Genomic DNA, 26774 nt, shown 5'->3' with positions numbered 1-26774 from the left:
ATCGTTTTATTTTATAATATTTTTAAATGAACATATATTTTGATAAATATTGTGATCACACATGCACATTTAAACGATAAATAAAATCAATCTGATTTAACTTAATTATATATATATAGTATTATATTTAAGTTATGAATTGGATTTTTGCTAAATGGAGTCTAGATACTTAATTTTATTAGTCTGATCACGTAAATCAAAAATAAAATAAAAAACTATACTTCAGTTTGAATTTGAAAGAATATATGTAACTCAATATACTGACAACATGAGTGACTCTACTAATCAATCTTATATCTAAAATAATAGATTTAACTATAGTAAGAATATATAATTTTATAATAATAATAATTTGTGTTATAAATATAAATTATAGGATGACTCAAAATATATTACCAAATAAAAATAAAGTATTAACCAATTGTTACAATTTAGTTCTTTTGTAAAATTTAGATATATATGCATGGAACTTCATAATATTTTAATTATATTAATTTATGTAATCTGAAATCACACACTTTAGTTCATTTTATTTCATTTTAGCACTATATATCTTAAGTTATACATAATCTTTCTAAAATATATTTACATATCTACGACAACAACAGACTTAAATGCAAATAAGAAAATTATTCAAAATTTTATTATATTTAGAATAAAAATATTTAGTTAAATTCAAAAAATAAATTCAACTTAATATACTCAAATAATAACTAAATCGACTGTAAAAAAATCCATTATATATAACATATCTAAAATCATATGGCTAAGCAAAGTAATGTAATATTATTAATATAAATTATGCATACAAATTATAAATTAATTTAAAATTAAATTATATAGCAATCAGTTATTATAGTATATTTATTTTAAAAATATTTATATCCGTGCTCATGCACGGGAAAATCACTTAGTTTTATAGTAAGTTAAAATTGTATATACAATAAACTTTAAAATTATACGAAAACTGCATAACTAAGTTTATTAGTTATAAATTTACCACTTTTTAAATCCTTCTAAAAATATATTAGCACTTTTAAACATAAACAAATAAACAATCATTAAAAAAACATAAACAATCAGCACAATTAGGGGTTTCGCTCTCTCTGTTACTTCCTTCCTCGTGTATATCCTTGCGACTCAATTTTGTTCCGTTTGCTGATTTCTAAGGAGAAGCATACTATTTGGTCGAATATGGGAAATATCAATGAGTTATGTGACGATTTGCTGGTGAAGATTTTGTTAAAAATCCCGACAAAAGAGATTGTGGCGACGTCACTTTTGTCCAGACGATGGTGTTCTGTATGGAAACTTGTTCCCAAGCTAGAGTTTCATGACTATTCATACATATATCATGCCACATCCGCCGCACCTTCAGAGTTTATCAACAAGTTCTTGGAGCGAAGCATAACCCCTGTACTAGAAACTTTTCATCTCACTCTTTGTCGCCGAGATTATGCCCCTGAATCTTTTGAAAAATGGGTTAATGTTGCGGTTGCTCGCAATGTTCTTGATCTTAAGCTTTTATATTACCTTATCTGCCGTGATCCTATACGGTTTCCTATGAGCTTGTATGCACATGAAACCCTTGTGGTATTACGCCTCCAAGGAATGATCATTGAGGATGTTCCTTCGAAAGCCTGTTTCAGGAGCCTCAAGATTTTATCTCTTCGAGATATGAGCTACTCAAGCGATCAAACCGTTGATAGATTTTTGTCTTGCTTCCCTATTCTTGAAACATTGGTTGTACGTCGATGGTTAGCCGACAATGTGAAGACGTATTCGATTTGTTTGCCATCGCTGCAGAGCTTAGACATCGAGTACTTAGTAGGTGGTTATCAAGATCCAAGATATGATCATGGATATGTGATCAATGCTCCTTGTTTAAAGTATTTACATATTGTCGACCATTTTAGCGGCTTTTGTTCATTAGTGAATATCCCTGATAAATTGGAAGCAGAGATCCACCTTAGATTTTGTGATTCTGACAAGCTTCTGAGATCTCTTACCTCAGCTAAACTACTTTCCTTGTGTTTAAAACCACAAATGGTAAAACTCTATATGTTTCTCCAGTCATTACATTTAGTTTTTGCCACTTACTTATGTGCTGACACTTTTGCAGGATTCATGTCTAAAAGGCGACTTTGATCAGCTCGTGTCTCTAGAGCTTTGTGTTATGTGTTCCTTAGATTGGTTGAATATTATCCTCAAACATTCTCCTAAACTCCGAGTTCTCAGGCTCTCGAGAACGGTAAGTTATGGTCTTAACCTGGTTGATGTCGCCTGCATCTTCTATTTAATTTCAACTTTGTTTGTTTGTTTGTTTATCTCTCAGAGACACAGCTGCCAAAATTCTCGAAATGTCCGAACTAACTGGGAGCGACCGAGTTGTATTCCTGAATGTTTGATGTCCAGTCTCGAAACTGTTGAGTGGATTGCGTATAAAGGAACAGAAGAAGAGGAAAATGTGGTGAAATATTTGTTAGAGAATGGGAACCTTTGCTTAAAAAAGCGTTGGTGCAAGGCCAGTTATGAAATTCTTAGCTTGGGGCCGAGGAGCTAGGCTAGCTCAGGCGACTGAGATACAGGCCAGAGCGAGGGGCACAAAAAGCGTAAGAGGCCAGAGCCTTTTTATTTCTCATCAAAACCATGTTTTTAATTTAATTTTATTTCAACAGTCTAGTATATGTATGTCTTAGTTAAGTCCTAATATATATCATGCATTAAAACCATAATTGAACAAAGAAAACTGTTTAGTGTCCTCTCATGTTCCCTCCTTTGTCAAGAATTACAAATCACAAAATCATCTCTTCTCCTTTTTTTGGGTCAAATTCATCTCTTCTCATTTCAAGTCCAACCATGTCTGATCGGGTTCTACTACAGACGAGAATATTACACTTTCCATTGGTTGACCCAGGAAGCTTACTTAGTTGCAGCAGCTAAACACTGAATTCAGACACACAGACAACAATATATTTGGGTAAATACTTTCTTTTGGCGGGTGGAAGAACACACTGATACAAATCCATCGCAGGTGAAGGTTACAGGCTTACAGCCACATGGTTATATTATGACCATGAGATGGTTTCAGTTGAACTGGGGCAAGTGATAATTATTTTTCTATTAATAATGATAACTATACTATACGAAGTGGTCCAATTAAATAGCTAAACAAGTACCATAAGCAACTGAGTGTAGATTCACTTTCGGTTTGGGTCTAGTTTTAGATTTCAGTTTGGTTATTTCTATTTTTTGTTGAGGTCGATTGTTTTTCAGTTTTAGATTTTGGTTTCTGCTTTTTTGGTTTTTTGGATTTTAGTTTTAAATTTTAGCTTTTTATTTTATTTTGCAATTGATTTTAGTTTTTAGAAAAACATGGATGATTGTTTCACATTTTAGTATTTAGTTTTATTTTTTCTTTTAAAATTAATAAAGTAATAAATATTAGTACAATGATTATTTTTAATATATCATCAAAACACACACAAACTAAAATAATTTGTGTGTGTTTTAGTTTTAAATTCATTTTGCAATAGATTTTAGTTTTTAGAAAAATATGGATGATTGTTTCAGATTTTAGTTTTTTTTTACTTTTTTATTTTACTTTTAAAATTAATAAAGTAAGAAATATTAGTACAATGATTATTTTTAATATATCATCTAAACACACACAAATTATTGAATAAAATTATTTAAAACAAAAAAAAATATCGTGATTTCTATATAAATAGATAAATTTTATAATATATATATTTATGCCATAAATCTGTTTTAGAAAAAAAGTAATTCTATAAGTGGACATAACTTTTTATAAATAACTATATACTTTATATTATAAACTTGTACATGTAACATATGTAGAAACCCGTATATATATAATTGTAAGTAAAATGAGGATATAATTTTTAATTTAAATTTACATTATGTATATTATATATTTATATTCATTAATAGTTAAACTCTAATAATTCTATGTGTAGAATTTACCGATATATGCATTGATGTTAGGGTGGTTTGCTTGTAAAACAAAGAAAACACAATTAAATTTAATTAATGCGCATAATATTTCAAACCCTTTTCTCTTTACCTTCTCTCTAGAATATTTAAAATCAATTCCACTTTCCGACTCCGGTGGCTTTCTTAGAGCCGGAGTCAGGTTCGATGTCTTTTCAATTTGTTGATGTGATCTTCATCTAGTTTTTTATTTCTACTTGTTGGATTGGATTTTTAGATTTAGATCTAGTTGTGTTCTGTCCAGAGTGATTGAGAGCAGGTGTTTGATCCTGTGTTGCATGTTCGTCTTTTGGCTTTGATCTGAGAATCCTAATTCTTCAGTTACACTCTTGGTTGAATCCTTTGGTTTTTAGATGTTGCATGCGGATCTCGAGTTCTCTTTGTTCATCTTCGGCTTCAATCTACTGCTTGCTCGCTTTGGCATGTGAGGTGGTACCCGAAGTCGTGTTTGTCGCTCCTTGTCATCAATCCCTTGATTTAATCGAGATCTGATCTTCATTTAGCTTCCTGCTGGCGGTCTTTCCATGTTGTTTGTTCATCTTCGCCTCTTTCGGCTCTCAAGATCAGAACATGAAGTGTTCTGCCGGTATTATGAAGTTATGCTAATCTTGTTTGTGCTATTAACTATAGGAGGACATGGCTGTTGGTGTTATGTTCTTGTCATATTTTCTTTTGTATGGGTTTCAACTGGTGATACTGGTAACAATCAAGGGCGGATCCAAGATGAGGTTTTATATGTGGCACAAAGCTATGTTCTTATAACTTGAAGGTTGGTGTAGGTGTAGTTGATTAAGATTAACACTAATTATTAATGAAAAAAATAATAAATCATGGTGGCATATCCCTTTATGCCTTGGGTCCACCCTTGGTAGGGATTAGTTTTGTTTAGATCTTAGTTTCAGTTGTGTTTTAAAAAGAAAAAATGGTAGCAAACCCCTTCTTCTAAAAGGACAAGGATTTGAACTAAGCAAGAGGTTAACCTAAAAATGTAATATTCTCTCCATTTCAATATACTCGATGTTTTAGAAAAGTTTTATTATTTTATAATAAATGATGCTTGCACAAACTTATGTAATTTTAACTTTGTTAAAAATTGTGTAACCAATTGAAATTTTATTATTTCTATTTATAATTAAATAAACTAATTTTAAAATTGTAATTTAGTAATACTTTTAATAAAAATAGTTTTCCTTAATATTTATAAATTGAGATAAAACATCAAGTAATATGGAACAGATGAAATATATTACTTTTCCCAGCCCATGAAATAATATAGTGGACTTTTCCAGACCCATGTATATGTATTCTCTTTTAATTCTGTTCATTCAGTCTCAAGAAAATAAAGCGAAGTGGGTTATGTCTAGGAACTGAAGAGATAAGAGGGTGGACGAACGATGTCTGCGACAACAACTCCATATCTCTCTCTTCCGATTTTCAGACCAAGATTCCAAAATCCAGCTAAAACCCACCAATTATCTCCACTCTCTTGGTCTGTTTCGAGGAGAAAGATCTTGTCTTCCGACAGACAACAAGCTGCTTCTGCTCTTCTTCTGCTTCACCAGGAAAAAACACAATCATGGAGACTGTCTGCAACTCCAGAGGAGATATCCCAGCAGATAGTTTCTTCTGATACTTCCTCTACAGAAGCTATTGTGTCTGGTGGTGGTAGTCAAGATGGTGTTGCTTTGATTATACAAGTGCTTCTCATTGTCGCTTTTCTTGCTCTCAGTGTTCTCACCATTGGTGTAAGTCTTATCCACATAACAAAAATCTTATCCTAACTTGTCAAATCTATTTAACAATGTTGAACCAAAATCTCGAATCCGGTTTGCAAGTGCCTAAACCGGTTACGGTAGGATTGTTACAGGTTGTTTACATAGGAGTGACCGAGTTTCTTGGGAAGAGGGAGAGAGAGAAGTTTGAGAAAGAAGAGGCAGCAAAGAAGTCTAAGAAAAGTGGCAAGAAGAAACCAACGAGAGCCAAAGCTGGACCAAGGGGGTTCGGTCAGAAGATTGAAGATGATGACTTTGACATTGATCTTGAATGATTCTTTTTATTCAATTGCGAGAGAGAGAGGGAGAGAGACAAGATTGATCTCTGATTGTAAGGTTCTGCGATTTTCATATCTATCATACTTTTCTTACTTGACAAGCAATATAAACAGGAAAAACTGCTAAAGAGTGCCTGTGTAAACAAAGTGTGTGGTTTTTTTGTTTTATTAAATCTTTCAAAGAAGTACTTGAACTCTACGACATGGCTAGCTATCTCAGAAAGTTTTGAGTCCTCTTGTCTTGTTACTTTTGAACTTTTCAAGCAATGAGGATCCGAAGCCCCCATTCAAGCTATACCACCCATGTGCCAAGAATCTGTTACGCCTCCCGGGAGGTTTGTTGCTGCAGGGGGATATCACATATTAAGTTCACCTCTTCTCATAGGGCTAAGAGGTGGCACAAGATGATTTTGCATAACATGATAGAGCCAATAGGCTTATAGTTGTCCTGCATCACGCACAAGGTTCCTTCAGCCTTCACGCACAAAGTTCCTTCACTCTTATTGAATTTCCAGACCTTAAAGTCATCTTCACCAACCGCCACCTTCATTTCTCGGATCAAATCAACATCCTCTTGATAAAATAGCTCATTCCGCATCCAGCCATGGAGACGCCCATAAATCTTATCTGTTCAAATTTGCCTTTGTTGAGTTATTTAAACACAGTTTTTCACTATAGTTTCTCTGTACCAAATTTCATATATAGACATTTGTGGTTCACATAAGTTTATCTTAATATCATATATTTGACTTTCGGTGCGAGATATTGATATGGTAACGTAGGTTACGTTGGGCCAGACATTTAGGATTCATAATTATAAAAAGTAAGGAAATCATTTGGTCACACACATTCCTAACTGTTTTCTTTATAGAAATGAAAGTTATATTTGAAGAAAATCTTGCAGGTCCATTGAATATCAATATCATGAGAATAGTAAACAGAGTAACAGACCAACATTAATATAACTTTTTGTCGACTATAATAAGTTTTGGTCTAACTCACATCACATGCCATGACTTTTCTTAAGCTGGCATCTACTAGCCGAACCCAAATCACAAAAATGGATACGATATTCAATTTGTATACCCTATAATCGGAAATTTATAATTGTCTTACAGATAAATATGGACGACGACCAATATCGTTGCATGGAAGAAATTTATAACTTTTTCTTCTCTTTTTGGTACACTGAGCGTTAAAATAATGGTAAAGATAGTTTTGTTTCACTGTCCTTGTATATATTTGGAAAGCATATGTCTTTGTCCCCTTTGTCTTGCATAACACAACCAGAGGCGGACCTATTTGATGTAAAGGTGGGTCAAGTGACACACCATAAATTCGATTTTCTCGTTATAGTCTATAGGTGTTTTGGATTTTGAACCTGTTCATCTTCATGTTTTACACTTATTTTTTATGTTTGACACAGGTAAAAAGTTCGTCTAGGTCAGCCACTGAATACAACAAAGCTTGAAGTTGAAGACAATGAGAGATCCTTCATAGTTTATGTTAAACAACTCTCACACTACAAATTAAGATCAAATGTCAAATCTCTGACGAGCCCTGAACTTGAATCCTTTGGGTGCATAAGCAGAACCAAAACTGTACATCTGAACTAAACAGAGCAGAACATCATCGTTTCCTTCTCATACAAACAGAGGCGAAGCAGACGGACGTGGATAAGCAGCTGCTGTCCCGCCCACATCAGTTTGTTGGGCAAAACTGTCTCTTCTCCTACGCATTCTTTTCTCGGTCTTATCGATGTTTTTGCCTCCCCCTTCATGCAAAGCTTGGATTTGTTCGAGGTGAGTAACAATCTCGTTCATGTTTGGCCTCATGTTCCTGTCAGTGTCGAGACATCTCAACACTTGAGTAGCTACTCTACGTGCTTCTTCCAACGAGCATTGCTCTCGGATACGGTTATCGATAACTCGTGAAACCTTCTTCTTGTTTGCAAGTAACGGTTTTGCCCAATCCACCAGTTTTTTCTCTCTCGGTGGACGATTATTGTCCACAACTTTACGACCAGACAACATCTCCAAAAGTACAACACCGTAGCTATAGACATCACTCTTGGTTGTTAAATGACCTAAGTGAAAGAGTTACTGGTCATCCATCATAAAAAAAGTAAATCAAATCACATAAAAAGAAAGAAGACTTTTGAGAGACTAACCGCTCAAAAGGTAATCAGGGTCTGCGTACCCATAGGTACCTATGACCCTTGTAGATACATGGCTATCATCACCTGTTGGACCGTCTTTAGCCAAACCGAAATCAGATAGCTTAGCATTGTAGTTCTGTGATCATGTCAATGATATTTTTCATAAACATAAAATCTTATTATCACAGTTATTTTTCAACATAACAAAGGATGGAAGTACCGAATCAAGAAGTATGTTAGAGGTTTTGAAGTCGCGGTATATGACTTGTGTCTCGGCGCTGTGAAGGAAAGCTAGACCTTTTGCACAACCAAGAGCAATTTTTAACCGAAGATTCCAAGATAAAGGTTCGAAGTAGGAACCTCCTGCAACAGCAATAAACAAGATCGAATAACATTTCGAGTTACCAGATGAATAGACAAGAGAAGAGAAGAGAAGACAATACTTCTGAATAAATGATTCTCTAAGCTTCCACAAGGCATGAACTCATACACAAGAAGATGATGCTCATCTTCTAAGCAGTAACCGATGAGTTTCACAAGATTAGGATGAGAAAGCCGCCCCAAGTAATTCACTTCCGCCTTCAGCAGCATTAATCAAAGAAAAACATAAACAAAGAATCTTCAATGTAAGTTCAAAAGATTGAAGTTAGGTTTTTCAAATTTACCAGCCATTCTTGATGACCTTGCCAACCCTCTTTGTTAAGTCTTTTGACAGCAATAACCGTACCGGTTCCCGGTTTAGATGCAGTGAGAGATTCCTCATCAATCCATCCTTTAAAGACACAACCGAATCCACCTTCACCAAGAACACTGTCTGGTCTGAAATTTCTAGTTGCTGCTTTGAGCTCGGCAAAGCTGAAACTTTTGAGGTTTGGAGATTGCAAGATCTCTCCTTCGGTTCGAGGGCTTGTTCTGACAGACACAGAAGAGCATTTGCTTCCTATGCTTTGTGTATCATTTGCCTCTGAGCTCATATACTTCGGACTCTCACCTATGCAAACACCAAACAAATAGCTTGCATATAAAAAAACTTGAGATTTCACTTTTTTCACAAAACCCATATCTCCAAAAATTAGTACAAATGGTTTTGTTGTAAGAGATCAGACAAATGTGAAGATTCTGAATTTTCTTGCTTGTCTTTTCCTCTGGCAACTAAAATGAGCCGTGAATTAGCCCACACACCCAAAAAGACCGTTTACGAAAACCTAATCAATTATTTGTTTCTGGAATAAAAAAAAAAAAAAGCTAATCATTAGCGTTAGAAAACCAAACTTTTAAGTTAAGTCCGGGAAAGCCTAACCCCGAATTGAAAAAAATGCGAAGAGAATAAATGAGCAACAAACCCTAAAGTTAGACCCTACTCTACTGCCGACCAAAATAAGTTCAAAATCTTAAAACCACAAAATTAAATATTTGTTTACAAATAAACATTTGCAGGAGTAGTCGTTATTCTATATACGTAAATGAAAGCTTGAGCCTTGTAGTACTAGTACCTGTGTAAATTAAGACTCTCAGCTTTAACCTGAACACTCGTGCAAATCCCCATGATTTTGAGACGGATCAAACAAAACCCATTTTTCTCTCTCAAGAAGTAACATATCAAAATGTGAGGACAGAGAGATTTTGAAATGTTTTTGTTTTCTAGCTGGATAAAAGTACATATTAAAGAAACCGAACATGAAGTCAATAAGAAAGGAAACTCTCGCTCACCTATTTTCTTTGTCAACAATGAAATAGCTAGCGAGAGAGAGAAGTTTCTATCGACGGTTAGCAATTTTGCTACGAGTAGCTGCGAGAAAGAGAGAGAGGCGTTGGGGAGTGGCAATTATGACGGACTATCCAGCCTTTAAAGTTTAAGCCCATCTCTTTATTTTCAATACATTTAAAAGTTTAATGTTCATTTTGTTTTTTCTTTGTCTCCGTTAATTTTGTTTTTACATTCAAAAGAATTTAAAAATAGATATGATTCCTTTTCTGTTTCGGCAAGAGATAGTTGATATCATTTCGGTCACTTCTAAGGTAGCTACGAAGATTGTAAGAACGTAAAGATCTCCTGATTTGATCCACGAACAGAAAGAAGACGATGATTACGTCATTGTTTCAGGGGAAAATAGATCTTGAGGGGTTTTGCTCAAAAATGCAAGAACGTAAAGATCTCCTGATTTGATCCACGAATTGTCTCTCATACCATCATATCTAACTTCTCGGGATTGCGCAGGAATATTACATAATATCTGAGGCAGTAGTATGACAAATGTGATCAAATGTTTTATAGAAACTATTCAAAGAAGTCTCTGAGGTAAGCATTGTTTAGTTTGCTAGAAGAAGAATCGTAAGAATGATGCTGTCTACAAACAGAAACTTGTGAGTGTCTATGCTCTTTTACATCACTTGGACGTAATAGTATATAATCATGTGTACAGAAAATTCAACTTGTGAAGGTTGGAAGAAGACTAGGTGTACAGAATTAACCAAAAAAGCTACACTTGAACTGAACTGGAAGTGAGTAAATACTTTTAGATTGTTTCTTTTATTAACTGTCATGTGAGTGTGACCTCTTCGTCTTGAGCAGTCTCTGATTTTACAAACTGAAAAATGTTTGTCAAACGATGGAATAGAAGACATATGTATGGTGTTTTTTTAACACATACGTGAAACAAGCGTGTTGGAACAAAAGGGACACCCCAATAGTACTACAGAAAGTAAACCGAGAGACACAACAAAACAAGCAACCACTATGCTTTATTAGAATCTTCTTTAAACAATCTATTACAAGATCTGCTTAATTCAGCTTTTACACGTCTAGTGTTAACACCCTAACACACGCTACTGAAAGATTCCTAAGCTACACCGCTTATATATCTCCTTCGTCAAGTACTTCAGCCACTGCTTCAGCACGACTCAGAACACTTCCAAGAGCTTCTCTCTCTCTCAATAAACTCAGCCTCTGTGTCTCTATCTTCATACAGACGACTCCATAGCTATTTTATATTATTCTCCACGTTCCTGAAACCTAGTTTCCAAGGCAACATGAATATGGACATCTTCCATAACAATAAGTGCAACTTTCCTTTTCTTGGAATGCACTTATTCCTTTTCCTTTAAGTCATAAACTTGTTTCTCAAGTTTATTCCTCTTTCCATATCTTCAAGATACTCTCTTGCTCTCCAAGTCTGTTGACTCCAGCTCAGCATCTCGACTCCACATGGTCTTCATCACTCAACAAGACGTCTCCTTCAACAACTACGTCAGCGACTACTTCAGGGTTGACATTTTACATCAACAATCTCCCCCTTTTAGCTTTGTGTGCCAATCAAGCACAATGTCGTTCTGGTTCAACAACCATGTTTCCCACCTAGAAGCTTCCATGCTAATTGTGCTTTTCTCCCCCACGGGATGTGCACCACACCATGCTTTTCTCCCCCATGAGATAAGCACAATCTACATCAGGACATCATCCACCATACTCTTCTCCCCCACGAGATATGCACTCCTTATACCAGAACGTCACCAATCTCCCCCTGCTTGATTGCATACTAAGCTAAAACACAGATGCTTAAATATCAAGCCTTATAGACAAACTCCCCCAGAGTCTATGCTTCAATCTTGTCCACTTCTCGGAAGTACTTCACCAAGTACGTCAGCACCTAACGCACACCAGTGACACCAAGAGCATGTTATCTTCAACGCACCACACGCTCACCACGAGCTCCACACGATGGCTAACTCCACCACACAGAACGTCAACTCCAATGCCATAAAACTAAGTTCACATCGGACTCCATTATGAACTACTTCAAACACTGCTTCGACACCAAGCAGTAACACACACTAAGGAAACCTCTCTCTTTATTCTAAGAGGTTTATCTTTCTCATAAGGCACGTATCTTCTTTCCTTTTCCAAGCTCAGGCAATCAACACACGTACTCTAATATAACTCCAGCTTCATGTAACATGTTACGTACTACCTCCTGTAGTACTCCGCGAACTAATACTTATCTCCCCCTTTTTGACTATGTATGTGAACTCATCACCTCTAGATATAAAACCACGTCTTCATTCTCCCCCTATGAGTCACATCATGGTCAAAAACTAATATGAAGATTTATATCCTCCAAAGTAAGGAGGAAATCTCATTCCACCCTCTCCATAGTGATCAAATCTCCTAGACCACTTATTCCTGAGCCCAAATCCTCCATGATTAGCCCTTTGAACAGACTTGAAACACTCACGTCGAATATGTCCTTGAACTCCACAAGAATAACATATATGACCATGTCTCCTCATACCATAAGCTTTCACCGTTTGATTCTTCTCCCTCAATAACTTGTAACACCTTGGCCTAATGTGCCCAATAACACCACAATGATGACAAACAGGCCGAAACTTCAGTTGAGTTGCACTCTTCAATCTAGAAACTCTCTTTGGAGCAGTCACCGTAGCAGTTGACGTAGCAGTACGTGTAGCAGTCGTGTTCTTCACATCAGTTACAGTCTTCATTGTAGTTTTCCATTGGATGTCTTCTTTGTAGACACTTTAACCCCTGGTCTTGTAGCAGACGTAGCTAAAACCCTAGTTTTTCCTGATGATACAAAAATACCTTTAGCTGTAGAACTTTCTCCTTGATATCCAAGGCCACATCGATCACTTTTCCCAATACTGAGAAGATGATCTAGCTGCTTCGTCCCACCATTCAGCATCCTCAAACCCTTCTGAGTCTCTGCAAGTTGAGCACTAATCTGTCGTGCTTCTTCTTCTTTCTCTGAAGCATACTTAAGTGCTTCAGCAACTTGAGCTTCTAGCTTGACCTTCTCCTTTGTCAACTCTGAATTCGCCTCAACCTGTTTGAGCCAATTCTCATACAGTTTTCCAGAATTCTCAGCAAGATCAAAATCCCCATCATCATCATCACTTCCACATGAAGCTCCTGTCACAGATGCTGATGCAGATCCCGCCGCAGATTTCGTCTTAGAACCATACTCAAAAGTTGTAAACGCCACCAAGTTCTTCAACTCTTCACTATCATCTGAATCAATATCAGATTCATTCTTGACGTCACTGTTATTCTTTTGCTTCAGTAAATTGTCACATTTCTTCTGAGCATTACCAAATTCATTACCCTCAAAGCTTTTGAATCTTAGTCTCTTGAAAGTTGGACACTCCCTTTTGAAGTGCCCATATCCTCTGCATTTGTAACATTGCACCTCTGTGTTGACACATTGCTCGCCAGCTTCATGTCTTCGCTTTCTCAAACCAACTTTCTCATGTCCTTGCCACTTTATCATTTCCTGTAGTACTTGGTGAAGCACGCGAATCATCTTGATCACCTCATCTTCATTCTCTGATTTTTGACTTGTTGTTTCATCACCTGCCAAATTCACTTCAGTATGATTCCCCACGTCATCAAGCTCCATCTCATGAGCTTTTAACATCCCTACAACTTCATGAAAGCTGAATTTATCTATGTCAAGAGACACAAACATTGCTGCCTTATAAGCTGTGAATCTTTCTGGTAGACACCTTAAAAACTTCTTCACCAGTTTCTTGTCCTTGTATTCCATGCCCAGAACACGAGCCTCTTGTGCTAACCCACTGAGTTGAGAACTAAAATCTGATACAGATTCATGTTCTTTCATCTTCAAGTTCTCAAATTTTGATTTGAGAAAATCCATCCTTAAGCTCTTAACCTTCTCAGTTCCTTCAAAGTGTAATTGCAGAATATCCCACGCCTCTTTTGCATTCTTACATCCTTGAATAAGATCTAGCTGCTTCTTTGTGACTGATGTAAAAATACCAAATAAAGCTTTTGCATTGTGCCTTGACATATCCTTCTCACGCTTTGTCCATTTAGCCAATGGTTTGTTGACCACAACACCATCTTTATCTACTGTCTTGGGAACTTCATAGCCATCTTCTACTGATGCCCAAACATCCATATCAATACTTTGTAAGCTTGCCTTCATCTTTGCTTTCCAATGCCCATATTGTTCTGGATCTAGCATAAACTCAACCACCATGCTTTCTGCTGTACTTTATCTTCCCTTCTTTCCTCTTGCCTTCGGGATCTTCACCAGTAACTTAGGTGACCCGCTCTGATACCACTTGTTGGAACAAAAGGGACACCCCAATAGTACTACAGAAAGTAAACCGAGAGACACAACAAAACAAGCAACCACTATGCTTTATTAGAATCTTCTTTAAACAATCTATTACAAGATCTGCTTAATTCAGCTTTTACACGTCTAGTGTTAACACCCTAACACACGCTACTGAAAGATTCCTAAGCTACACCGCTTATATATCTCCTTCGTCAAGTACTTCAGCCACTGCTTCAGCACGACTCAGAACACTTCCAAGAGCTTCTCTCTCTCTCAATAAACTCAGCCTCTGTGTCTCTATCTTCATACAGACGACTCCATAGCTATTTTATATTATTCTCCACGTTCCTGAAACCTAGTTTCCAAGGCAACATGAATATGGACATCTTCCATAACAATAAGTGCAACTTTCCTTTTCTTGGAATGCACTTATTCCTTTTCCTTTAAGTCATAAACTTGCTTCTCAAGTTTATTCCTCTTTCCATATCTTCAAGATACTCTCTTGCTCTCCAAGTCTGTTGACTCCAGCTCAGCATCTCGACTCCACATGGTCTTCATCACTCAACAAGACGTCTCCTTCAGCAACTACGTCAGCGACTACTTCAGGGTTGACATTTTACATCAACAAAGCGCCTCAAACTGCACCATCAACTATAATCCACAGCGGGGAAGTGATTGTATCTTTCCACCTGTCTTATATCTCACTTCTAATTGTTTGAAGATAATATATCTTCATGGTGTTCAGGGTAACCGATAATCAAGAAAAAGAGAATCAACATTTTTACAGAAGTTTTTTTCTTTTCGTTATGCTAAATTTTCGTGTGATGAATCCATACGAAAAGAGAGGGAGACACATGTGAAGAGGTAAAGAGGAGCCATCCCTTCTTCCCATCTCTCTTACAATACTAAGCAGCAAAAAAAAGAAATTGCCAGGTTATAAATCAGGTAACCATTCTCATATCTATAGTAGAATCCCTAATAGAATTTTGCCCTTGATTTTTTTATATAGTTACAAGTTCATGCCATTCTGATGTAGTCGTAACTACGGATAACACAAATAATCTATTGATTCTGTGAATACCTAGATTAGTTGTCTTCTTGAGATCGTTGAGAGTCAAAAATCTATCCGAGAACAAGGCTTGAGTTTATAAAAACTCAGAAATATTATTATTTGTAAAATTCGTATCTCTCACAAAGCCAAAACATCGACATATATAGTTACTAAAACACCAAATCCACTACGATAAAGGAATGATATTCATCCTTATCGTGAATGAAATAAAAGGAAACACAAGACTTATCTAAAATAGAAAAGAAATAAAGAAAACGTAACCAAGAAGTAAATAGGATGTGTGCTACATCAGGTCTCCCGGGGTAAGAAAATATTTGTCCTGAATCTTCAAGATCATCATGCGGAACAAAAGGCACCAAATGTTTGATGTTAAAAACGTCTGAGCACCGAACACTTGGTGGCAAAGAAACACGATATGCATTTGACTTTATTTTTTCCACTATCTCCAAAGGTCCTATCTTTCTGGCCTTAAGCTTGTTATACTCACGAGGTGGAAAACGTTCCTTAGTCAAGACAGCCCACACTTTATCGCCAACACTAAAATGGATGTCCCGACGGTGCTGGTCTGCAGCTTCTTTATATTTCGCCGAAGTTACCTGCAAGTTATCATGAACCTGTTGATGAATATGAGACACAGTCGCCACAAAATCCACAGCTTCGCCATGGTCTCAAGTTGCATCCGGTAGAACACCCAAATCGATTGGTCCACGAGGAACAATCCCATAAATAACTCGGAAGGGACTAAAAGATGTACTGCGGTTCACAGCGTGATTGAAAGCAAACTCGGCTTGACACAAGACACTATCCACGAACGGATATTAGATCCCACCAGACAACGTAACATATCGCCCAAAGATCGATTAATGACTTCGGTTTGACCATCCGATTGAGGATGATAAGCTGAACTCATATCAAGACTGGTACGAAGTAACTTCCAAAGAGAACACCAAAAGTGACTCAAGAAGCGACAATCACGATCGGAGACAATAGACAATGGAAGGCCATGTAGTCGATAGATTTCTCTGAAGAAGAGTTGAGCGACCTTGACTGCATCGGTAGTCTTTTTACATGGAATAAAGTGGTCCATTTTAGAGAACCGATCAACGACCACAAATATTGAATCATAGCCACTCTGCATCCGAGGAAGACCCAAAACAAAATCCATACTTATGTCAGTCCATGGTTGTGTAGGAACCGGTAAAGGCATATACAACCCACCATTCGTCGCATGTAACTTGGAAGATTGACACACCACACAACGTTCAACGAAACGAGCCACATCACGACTCAAAGAAAGGCAAAAGTAAGACTCCAGGACGAGTTTAAGCGTACGGTCTCGACCAATATGACCCTCATTGTGCAATTCTTGTATAATACGCAATCGCCAGCTACCAGCAGGAACACACAACTTATTATCGCGAAACAGATAGCCGTCATGAAGAACAAAATCCCTCCGCACATGAGAAACCACATCCGCCCAAATGCACCCAAAGAATGGATCAGACTCGTAGGCATCAGCAAACGTCGTGATTCCAGGAACCGAGACATTAAAAGTAGCAAGTAAAGCATGTCGTCTGCTTAGAGCATCAGCGAACTTATTTCTTTTACCCGACTGATGGCGAATTACAAAGGTGAATTGTTGGAGATACGCGATCCATGAAGCAGGCCGGGAAGAAATTTTTGCCTGATTGTCCAAATGCTTCAACGTGTCATGGTTTGTGAATAGTATAAAATCCTGGTGAAAAAGATAATGGCGCCAATGATATATGGCTTAAACAATTGCATAGAACTCCACATCGTAAGTAGAGTAACGAGCACGAGCACCAGCAAGTTTTTCACTGTAAAAGCCACCGGTCCTTGTTGACTAAGGACTGCGCCTATCCCTGTTTTGTAAGCATCGCAATGGAATTCGAAGACGGTGGAGAAGTCCGGAAGTGCCAAAATAGGCGCCGAGACGAGATACTCCTTGATCGCCTGGAAGGCCGTTGATGCTGCGTCACTCCAAGAAAAGGTCGAACCTTTCATACAATCAGTGAGAGGTGCAGAGAGGGCACTGAAGTTGCGAACAAACCGGCGGTAAAAAGAAGCTAACCCGTGGAAGCTTCTGACCTCTGTGATGATCCGTGGTGTAGGCCAAGATTTAATGGCCTCAATTTTGCTTGGGTCGACTTATAGTCCTTGGGAAGAAACTATATAACTTAAGAAAAGGACCTGTGATGTACCAAAGACGCACTTCTTGCGTGCAGCAAACAGTTTCTGTTGACGGAGAACTTCCAGGACGTCATGAAGATGCTCGAGATGGGAGTGTAAATCGTTACTAAAGATGAGAATATCATCAAAGAAACGACGACACACTTGCCGATGAAAGGCCGAATGGCTTGGTTCATGACCCGCATAAAAGTGCTAGGTGCATTAGACAAACTGAATGGCATCACCAACCACTCGAATAATCCCTTACGAGTTTTAAATGCAGTTTTCCACTCATCTCCCGGACTGATACGAATCTGATGATAACCGCTTTTAAGATCCAGTTTAGAGAAAATTGACGGCTTGCCGATTTGATCTAAAAGGTCATCTAACCGAGGAATCGGAAAGTGATATCGAACTGTAATCTTATTGATAGCTCTGCTGTCAACGCACATACGCCACGATTCATCCTTCTTAGGAATCAATAATGCAGGAACTGCTGTCAGGCTAAGGCTCTCTCGGACATGTCCCTTGGCCAAAAGATCTTCGACTTGGCAACAAAGCTCGTCGTGTTCTTGCAGACTCATCCGGTAGTGTGGCCTGTTGGGAAGAGTTGCATTAGGTAGGAGATCTATGTGATGTTAAATATCACGTAAGGGTGGCAGTTCCGTTGGCAGATCTGAAGCTGACGGAATAGATCTGAAGCTGACGGAATAAGACGTTATGGCTACCATGTTGAAGGCGGTAGCATATTCATCCATTGTCCTAGCTCCTTGTCGCAGGGACTGTAGCTTGTTGTAAAGCGTGCGTTCGTAGTTGTATGGAAGAAACGCTCGGCGCATATGCTTTTTAAGCCGTTTCCACGTATCAATGCGAGGTTTACCCGCACGTCGACGAGATTCTTTAATCTGTTGCCAACACGCCATAGCTCTGTTTCGAAAACGTGAAGCGACTAAAGGAACGCACTGGTCTTGCGGAATGCGTTTATATTCCAGAATTTCTTCTATCGTACTGAGCCAATCCAAGAACTCCTCCGTGCTAAGATTACCAGAGAATTCCAGAATCTCTACTCGGAAACCAGAGTCCCATCGTCTATCTTCAGCTTGATTGTATTGTCTATTGAGTTGATGATCAACTAGAGCGGCGATGTTATCCTGGCGGCGGTGGTGTGGTAGTTCTGCAAAGACGTTCTCAGCCGAGTCATTATCAGAATTATCCTCATCGCGAGGATGTTGAGCTAACTGCACTTGTGGTTGCCGAGGGGGTGCGTTTTGCTGTTGCAGAACCGTTGTTACGGCTGCTTGAACAGCTTGAGCAAGCGCACCCTGAAGATTTGCAGTGAAGGTTGCCAATGTGTTGCAGAATTCTTCGTGTAGTTCTTTGGGTGTTTTTTTTACGCGGAGGCATGATAATGGAGATGGAGGGAGTCGAAAGCGGATATGAAAGCAGCAAAGATCGTTGATTTTGATTAAGAAATCAAAACCATAAGTCTCTGATACCAACTGATGAGTCGTAACTACGGATAACACAAGTAATCTATTGATTCTGTGAATACCTAGATTAGTTGTCTTCTTGAGATCATTGAGACTCGAAGCTCTATCCGATAACAAGGCTTGAGTTTATAAAAGCTCAGAAATATTATTATTTGTAAAAGTCGTATCCCTCACAAAGCCAAGGCATCGACATATATAGTTACTAAAACAGCAAAGCCCTACGATAAAGGAATGATATTCATCCTTATCGTGAATGAAATAAAAGGAAATATAGCAGAGAAGGAATCACGTAAACAAAACATTAATTTAAAAATCTGGGTTCAAGGAAGAATAAGAGAGATTCGAAATTAGGGTTAGGAATTTAGGAAAAGAAAAGTAGATTTGAGTTTTGAAATCGGGAATGGAAAGAGATATTTGACTTGTCACTTTCGATAAAAAAACAATTAGTCTTTTAATTATAAGATTCTCGTTTAGGGATAGCTTTAGTTAGATGAGATAGTTGGTCTATTTGAGGGTATGAAAGACAATATGCATCTATAAAGTGCTTGACCAGCAAAATGTGTCTGTATATGTAATTGATAAGTCAAAAAGTGTCTTAGAAGGTAAAAAAAATCTTCAATGAACGTACTGTAATGACCCAAACCCAAGCCCACTATCTCAAACTCGCACAGGCCCAAGCCCACTCGAAATTACCCAAGGTAATTCTATAAAAAGCCCTCTCTACTTTGGTTTCTCCTCCATTTGCAACATCAAAGAAAAAAAAAGAGACTAAAGAGTTTGAGAGAGAGTGAGCTAAGGGAGAAGTGTGATCATTTTGTAGAGAGAGGTTCGCCGGAGCTTGACGCCGGAGCCACCACGTCCAGTGACCGCGTTCAGTTCGCCACCACCGATCATCCCCTTAGGTAACCCCCGGAAGCCACATGCATTTTAAGTTTTATTTCGGCCGTTTTAGTAAACCGCCCATAACTTCCTAACCGCTGAGTATTTCGTGCATGCAAGACCACCATCGCGTTCCTCTCGACGAGACGAAGCCATAGCCACCGAAATCGTCGAAATCGGAGCTCAGACAAAGCCGTACGCGCCTCCGGAAGATCAGCCCGCGCGCGCGCGTGAAACGCACGCGCCGCCGCCTCCGCCGCCGCGTCGCCGCCGCACCTCCGCCGCCGCCGGTGACTTTTCCGGTAAGCCACCGTCCCTCCGCCGTCGCCGCCGGTGACCGGTGCCGGTGACTCGCCGGCGACTCGCCAACTCGGCTGAGTCGACTCGGTGAGTCAACTCGGTGACTCGGTCAACCGGTTGGTTTGACTGGTTTAAATTAATTGCGAATCGGTTAGGGTAAACCGGTTGGTTAAAATTAATTAGATTTCGGTTAGGGTAAACCGGTCGATTTAATTAATTAATTAATTTAATTTCGGTTAAGGTTAAACCGGACGGTCCAATTGAAATCGATTTAGGTCAGAGTAAACCGGTCGGTTAGCTAAATTGATTTCTGGTCAAGGTTTGACCGGGTTGACCTTTGACCAGCGGGTTGACTTTTCCTTAGACACCCATTTTCACCCGTTCGAAGGGCGTTCTGACTCGGAATTTCGATCTGATTTCAGATTTGGAGTCTATTTGAGCAGCTGGAGTTCATAGACATCACTTCTCTTCATTACTAAGGTGAGGGCTTCTCCGTTAAATCCCGAACTAGTTTAGTACTACCATTATGAAAAGTTTAGTTTCGAATCATGATCCGTCTCTGTGAATCGAGTCTGCTTGTGAGTCTTGTTTGATTATTATTACTATTGATTGTTAAACCGGAATTAGGTTAATAGAGGATTCAACGGTTGTGTGAATTGATTGATGCTGAGCACGGTTATATATATATGTATATACATAGTTATGAGTAGGGACTATGTGATGGGCGTGAGTTCGGAGATGTCCGAGATTCGACGCTGCGGTGTGATATGGGCGTGAGTTCAGAGACGTTTGAGCTTCGACGCTACTGTTTGGGGCGTGGTGCAGAGACGTTTGCATTCGACGCTACGGTGGGCGGGGGTACAGAGACAGACTGTACTAGCGACGCTTCGAGTATATGTTTATATCCTTATAAGGAAATGCGTGGTGCAGAGATTAGCTGTGTGCTATTAGCGCATTATTTGTCGTTATGTGTGGTGTACTAGACACCGTGTTTGCTTCATGCTAGAGCTAAGCCTACATAGTTGTAGTGCTATGAACTGAGTCAGTGGTTTGCGGTTTAGCATCCCATACCTCACTGAGCGACTCCCCTGTTGCTCACCCCTCTTTCTTTCCCCCTTTCAGGTGAGACCGATGAGCAGGAGTGATCATATCGGACTGGTGCTACTATTTGGGCTCGTGGGCTTTATCGTTTTATCATTTTATCTTTTATCGTTATTGGGCCTTCAGGCCTTTGGACTTCTCGTTTATGATATTTCTTATTTCAGCCTCCGGGCTTACGTTGTCATCGATATTTCGGATGTTTATTTTCGGGCTTGACTTTATGGTATTGTATTTGACTTTATGATATGACGTGGAGTTTATTATCCGTATTATTATTATTTCCGCTGCGCTATGATTTATTATTATTTTAATTCCGCATTTATATTCAACAGACGCGGTCGCGTCAGTTTTGGTATCAGAGCCGTGTTCCATCCCGGCTCCGACCCGGGATGGCGATCTTTGGAGACTCGGATTTTATTCGGTTTTAATCGGTTTTCAAATGTTTATGAGGATGTGGGGATTTTAAAAATAAAATAAAATAGCACTTTTCCGTTTGTTATCACTCCTTTAATTTTTGGATTTAGTTAGAAGTTAACTCGTTTGCCTTCATTTCAGATGCCGCCGAGGAGAGCTACCCGCGCTCAGATCGCTAGAGATGCTAGAGAGGCTCAGGATGAGCATGTTCAGCCCGCAGTTCAGCAGCCCGTTGCTCCGCAGATGGATGAGGATGCCATGAGACAGATGGTTCAGGATGCTGCTAGACATGCTGCTCAAGAAGCAGTTCAGCAGATTGCTCAGGAGACAGCCAGGCAAGCCGCTCAAGAGGCTGCCCGGGTAGCTGCTCAGGAAGTTGCTCGACAGATGGCTGCAGCTCAGCAGGTTCCGCAGGGTCCTCAGATTCATATGCAGCAGGTTCCGCCAGTTCAGGTTCAGCATGATCATCAGGCTCCAGCTCAGCAGGCCCCAGCGCCACAGTATCCGCAGGTTCCTATTCAGCCAGTTCCAGGTGTCTTTCAGGTTCCGCCGCCACCACCCATCATTCCAGTGCACGTGCCGGAGGTTGATGAGACATTTATCAGGGTGTTATCACAGATGAAGTATGTGAACTTGGAGCATTTCAGTGGTACCACGGACCCTACACTTGCTCACGATTGGAGGCACAGTTTGGATAAGTGTTTGAACACTATCTCATGCCCACCAAGGCACAAGCTTAGGATTGCTGAGTTGTATTTACGCGGAGATGCAGCAGTGTGGTGGGATGGAGTGCGAGTGATGCACCGTGGCGAGATGACTTATGAGGATTTTCTGTATGCATTCAACAAGAAGTATTTTCCAAGAGAAGCTTTGGATGAGAAGAAGAACGATTTTGAGAGTTTGAGGCAGGGTGGAAAGTCTGTCAGAGAGTATGAGCATGAGTTTCGCCAGCTTCACCGATTTGCGGGAATGGTATGGATGAGGAGGATCTTATCAGGAGGTTCTTAAAAGGGATGCGAGTAGAACTTCACGGTAGGTGCAGTATGGTCACCTATACCAGTTTGGAGGATCTGGTAGAGAAGGCCGTTGTGCAAGAGAAATGTATTGCAGCGGAGCAGAAGTTCAACAAGGCAGCTCAGCCTAAGGCCGGAGGGACTTCCGGGTCTCAGAAGAGGACCTTGGATCAGTCAGGCATCCAGTGCTTTCATTGCGGGAAGTTTGGACATAAGAGTAGGGTTTGTCGAAGCAGGCTAGCCGGTGCCCGTGTTGCACCGCCAGTAGCAGTGGCAGCAGCCCCAGCAGTGGCAGTTGGGAACTGCTTTGGCTGTAACCAGCCGGGTCACATGATCAGGGATTGCCCGAGGAGGGGCAATGCAGCGCTTCCACCACCACCGAAGCGTCTAGCCATCGCCCCACGTGTGTTTACAGTTGGAGATGCCCAGGGAGCCGAGCCGATAGCGGGTATGCATCTTATTCATACTTGTTGTGTTTTCAGTATTTTGGTTATGTGGTTATCATGTGTAGTTAGTAAAAATATTGTTTAGGATTGGTTCCTGTTGGTGGTGAGTCAGCTCACACCTTATTCGACTCGGGAGCTTCTCATAGTTTCGTGAGCCCGCGTTTGGTCAAGTCGTGGTCTTTCCGGGGTGTCTTTGAACCAAAGGCTAAACAGATTCAGACTGCCGGCACCGAGAGATTAGGAGCGATTGGAGTTCATCGTGATGTACCAGTTATGCTTGGAGGAGTTGATTTGCTCGGAGATTTGACAGAGATGGAGATGAGCTTCTACGACGTCATACTTGGGATGGATTGGTTGACGCGACATCGAGTTGTATTAGATTGCCTAGAGGCAAGAGTTAATATTCCGAGAGCGGAAGGGAAAATCACATTTGAAGGAACCCAGTCACACCAGGAAATTCCTATTATCTCCATGTTGCGTGCAGAGGAATTATTGGAGAGTGGAGCAGAGGGGTTTTTGGCGACCATTTCGATGGTTAATGATGAGGATCAGCAGGAGTTGCATGATATTCCCGTGGTTGCTGAGTACCAAGATGTTTTTGAGGCCTTAAAAGGGCCACCGCCAGCTAGAAATGATGTTCTTACGATCGAGGTGGAACCAGGGGCAGCACCGGTTTCACGAGCTCCTTACCGTTTAGCTCCCACAGAGATGGCTGAGTTGAAGAACAGTTGGAGGAACTATTAGATAAAGGTTTTATCAGGCCGAGCACTTCACCGTGGGGAGCACCAGTTTTGTTTGTAAAGAAGAAGGATGGAAGTTTTAGACTTTGTATCGACTACAGAGGTTTGAACAAAGTCACCATCAAAAATAAGTATCCGCTTCCGCGTATCGACGAGTTGTTGGATCAGTTGCAAGGAGCTTCATGGTTTTCTAAGATTGATTTAGCATCAGGATACCATCAGATTGCCATAGCAGAGGGAGATGTAAGGAAGACGGCTTTCCGCACACGTTATGGACATTATGAGTTTGTTGTGATGCCATTTGGATTGACGAACGCACCAGCAGCATTCATGAAGCTAATGAATGATGTGTTCCGCGAGCATTTGGATAAGTGTGTGATCGTTTTCATCGACGATATCTTGGTTTATTCTCGGAGTAGAGAAGAGCATGCTGAACACTTACGGATTGTGTTGGGGAAGCTTAGAGAGCATCAGTTGTTTGCTAAGTTGAGTAAGTGCAGCTTCTGGCAGAGGAAGATTGGATTTTTGGGTCACGTGGTTTCAGAAGCGGGAGTTTCTGTAGATCCAGAAAAGATTAAAGCTATTTCAGAGTGGCCGACACCTAAAAGTGCGACTGAGATTCGCAGTTTTCTTGGTTTGGCGGGATACTACAGGAATTTCGTCAAGAGTTTTGCTAGCATTGCAAAGCCAATGACAAAGTTAACGGGCAAGGACGTCAAGTTTGATTGGACAAATGAGTGCTCGGAGAGCTTTGCTGAGTTGAAGCGACAACTGACTCAGACACCAGTTTTGGTACTCCCGAGGCCAGGGATACCATATGAGGTTTACACTGATGCATCAGGCACTGGATTGGGATGTGTATTGATGCAGGAGGGCAAGGTCATTGCTTATGCATCACGACAGTTGAGGCCCACGAGGCTAATTATCCTACACACGATTTGGAGTTAGCGGCAGTTGTCTTTGCGTTGAAGATTTGGAGGTCGTATTTGTATGGAGAGAAGGTGAAGATCTTCACAGACCACAAGAGTCTGAAGTACATCTTTACTCAGACGGATTTGAACTTGAGGCAGCGTAGATGGGTGGAGTTGTTAGCAGACTATAACTTGGAGATCGCTTATCATCCGGGAAAAGCTAATAAGTGGCAGATGCCTTGAGTAGGCGCAAGAGCGATGTTTCAGGAACCAAAGAGGTTCAGGAGTGTATGGGAACACTTGCTAGTCTGAGATTATGCGCCACTACCGTAGACGGAGAGTCAGTTGGCCTCGAGTCTGTAGAGCAGGCAGATTTGCTATGGAGGATACGCAAAGCTCAGGATGTTGATAAGGTTTTGTGTAAGCAGATTGAGATCGAGAGTATTGGATATCATACGGCGTCGAGCGGGATGTTCATGTACCGGAACCGAGTTTGTGTGCCCAGTGATGAGCTGTTAAGAAAGGAAATCTTACAGCAAGCACATCATTCGCGTTTTTCTATTCATCCAGGGAACACCAAGATGTATCGGGATCTGAAGCGTTATTACCATTGGCCTGGTATGAAAAAGGATGTTGCTACATTTGTATCGCAGTGTCAGACGTGTCAGATGGTTAAGGCGGAACACCAGGTTCCTAGCGGGTTATTACAAAACCTGCCATTGCCAGAGTGGAAATGGGACATGGTGACTATGGATTTTGTATTGGGATTACCGACTACTTCAGGAGGGAAGAATGCCATATGGGTAATTGTGGACAGACTTACCAAGTCAGCTCATTTTTTAGCGATTAAGACGACCGACGGAGCGAGTCAGTTGGCGCAGATTTACATCGATGAGATTGTGAGATTGCATGGAGTTCCCGTAAGCATTGTATCGGATCGAGACGTAAAGTTTTCATCTATATTTTGGGGAGCCTTTCAGAAGGCACTTGGGACAAAGGTCCATATGAGCACAGCTTATCACCCGCAGACCGACGGTCAGTCAGAGAGGACTATTCAGACCTTAGAGGATATGTTGAGAGCTTGCGTTCTAGATTGGGGAGGAAGTTGGACAAAGTATTTACCCTTAGCGGAGTTTGCCTACAACAACAGTTATCACTCGAGCATTAAGATGGCACCGTATGAGGCTCTTTACGGTAGGCCTTGTCGCACACCACTTTGTTGGACAGAAGTGGGGGAGCGACGCGATATTGAACCTGCAATGGTTCAAGAGACGGTAGAGCAGGTTGAGATGCTCAAGAGCCGGCTCAAGGAAGCCCACGATCGACAAAAGAGTTATGCAGATAAGCGCCGTAAGGATTTGCAGTTTGAGGTTGGCGACTTGGTATACCTGAAAATGAGGACATTTCAGGGAGGATCTAAGACTCGGAAGCTAAAGAAGCTTAAACCGAGATATATGGGACCATTTCCTATTTTGGAGCGAATTGGAGCAGTTGCATACCGATTGAAGTTATCAGCAGAGTTATCAGACTTCCATGATGTGTTTCATGTTTCCGTTTTGAGGAAAGTCGTTAGAGAGCCAGAGCTCATTTTGCAGCAGCCACCGAGTGACCTTGGCAAAGATTTATGTGCGCCGTGTACGCCAGTGGAGATTTTGGATCGCCAAATGAAAACAGATAAAGGAATGATGACCATGTTGGCCAAGGTTCGTTGGGAGAGAGACGGGATCCAGGAGGAGACATGGGAGCCCGAGCTACAGATGAGGATTGACCATCCAGAGTTGTTTCAGGATGTTATGGAACGGTCAGTTGCTGTCTCGAATTCGGGGACGAATTCCTTATTAGTGGGGGAGAATTGTAATGACCCAAACCAAGCCCACTATCTCAAACTCGCACAGGCC

The 26774-nt window shown here is 40.1% G+C and overlaps 3 protein-coding genes across 4 annotated transcripts; 2 read left to right on the top strand and 1 right to left on the bottom strand.

Moving 5' to 3' along the window:
- Positions 1-1078: 1078 nt before the first annotated feature.
- Positions 1079-2597, top strand: LOC108845145 (putative FBD-associated F-box protein At5g56430). Its single transcript, XM_018618407.2, has 3 exons — positions 1079-2049; positions 2123-2251; positions 2336-2597. The coding sequence occupies exons 1-3, from the start codon at positions 1195-1197 to the stop codon at positions 2561-2563; spliced, it is 1212 nt and encodes a 403-aa protein (XP_018473909.1). The 5' UTR covers positions 1079-1194; the 3' UTR covers positions 2564-2597.
- A 2738-nt stretch (positions 2598-5335) lies between these two features.
- LOC108846744 (uncharacterized) lies at positions 5336-6261 on the top strand. The gene is made up of 2 exons (XM_018619949.2): positions 5336-5759; positions 5882-6261. The coding sequence occupies exons 1-2, from the start codon at positions 5409-5411 to the stop codon at positions 6059-6061; spliced, it is 531 nt and encodes a 176-aa protein (XP_018475451.2). The 5' UTR covers positions 5336-5408; the 3' UTR covers positions 6062-6261.
- A 1247-nt stretch (positions 6262-7508) lies between these two features.
- Positions 7509-10020, bottom strand: LOC130509664 (probable serine/threonine-protein kinase PBL10). 2 transcript variants are annotated; one of them, XM_057005832.1, is made up of 6 exons: positions 9933-10020; positions 8888-9213; positions 8666-8801; positions 8443-8585; positions 8235-8358; positions 7509-8150 (listed from the first exon to the last, which is right to left on the bottom strand). In XM_057005832.1, exons 2-6 carry the CDS (start codon positions 9194-9196, stop codon positions 7708-7710), a joined length of 1155 nt encoding a protein of 384 aa, XP_056861812.1. In that variant the 5' UTR covers positions 9197-9213; positions 9933-10020; the 3' UTR covers positions 7509-7707. The 2 variants fall into 2 exon arrangements, with proteins under 2 accessions (XP_056861812.1, XP_056861811.1); XM_057005831.1 differs by lacking the exon at positions 9933-10020 and having other exon boundaries at positions 8888-9283.
- Positions 10021-26774: the final 16754 nt, after the last annotated feature.

Source organism: Raphanus sativus, chromosome 3 (assembly GCF_000801105.2).
Source record: "Raphanus sativus cultivar WK10039 chromosome 3, ASM80110v3, whole genome shotgun sequence".
Taxonomy (NCBI): domain Eukaryota; kingdom Viridiplantae; phylum Streptophyta; class Magnoliopsida; order Brassicales; family Brassicaceae; genus Raphanus; species Raphanus sativus.
This window is presented reverse-complemented; position numbering and strand designations above follow the sequence as displayed.

Excerpts from the sequence above, each read along its gene's own strand:
- LOC108845145 (XM_018618407.2), top strand. The coding sequence starts at position 1,195 with ATGGGAAATATCAATGAGTTATGTGACGATTTGCTGGTGAAGATTTTG. Across the intron at positions 2,050-2,122 it reads TGTGTTTAAAACCACAAATG|GATTCATGTCTAAAAGGCGA; the intron begins GTAAAACTCTAT and ends ACACTTTTGCAG. Across the intron at positions 2,252-2,335 it reads TTCTCAGGCTCTCGAGAACG|AGACACAGCTGCCAAAATTC; the intron begins GTAAGTTATGGT and ends TTTATCTCTCAG.
- LOC108846744 (XM_018619949.2), top strand. The coding sequence starts at position 5,409 with ATGTCTGCGACAACAACTCCATATCTCTCTCTTCCGATTTTCAGACCA. Across the intron at positions 5,760-5,881 it reads TCAGTGTTCTCACCATTGGT|GTTGTTTACATAGGAGTGAC; the intron begins GTAAGTCTTATC and ends GGATTGTTACAG.
- LOC130509664 (XM_057005831.1), bottom strand. The coding sequence starts at position 9,283 with ATGGGTTTTGTGAAAAAAGTGAAATCTCAAGTTTTTTTATATGCAAGC. Across the intron at positions 8,586-8,665 it reads AGAGAATCATTTATTCAGAA|GAGGTTCCTACTTCGAACCT; the intron begins GTATTGTCTTCT and ends TTGCTGTTGCAG. Across the intron at positions 8,151-8,234 it reads CCCTGATTACCTTTTGAGCG|GTCATTTAACAACCAAGAGT; the intron begins GTTAGTCTCTCA and ends TCTTTCACTTAG.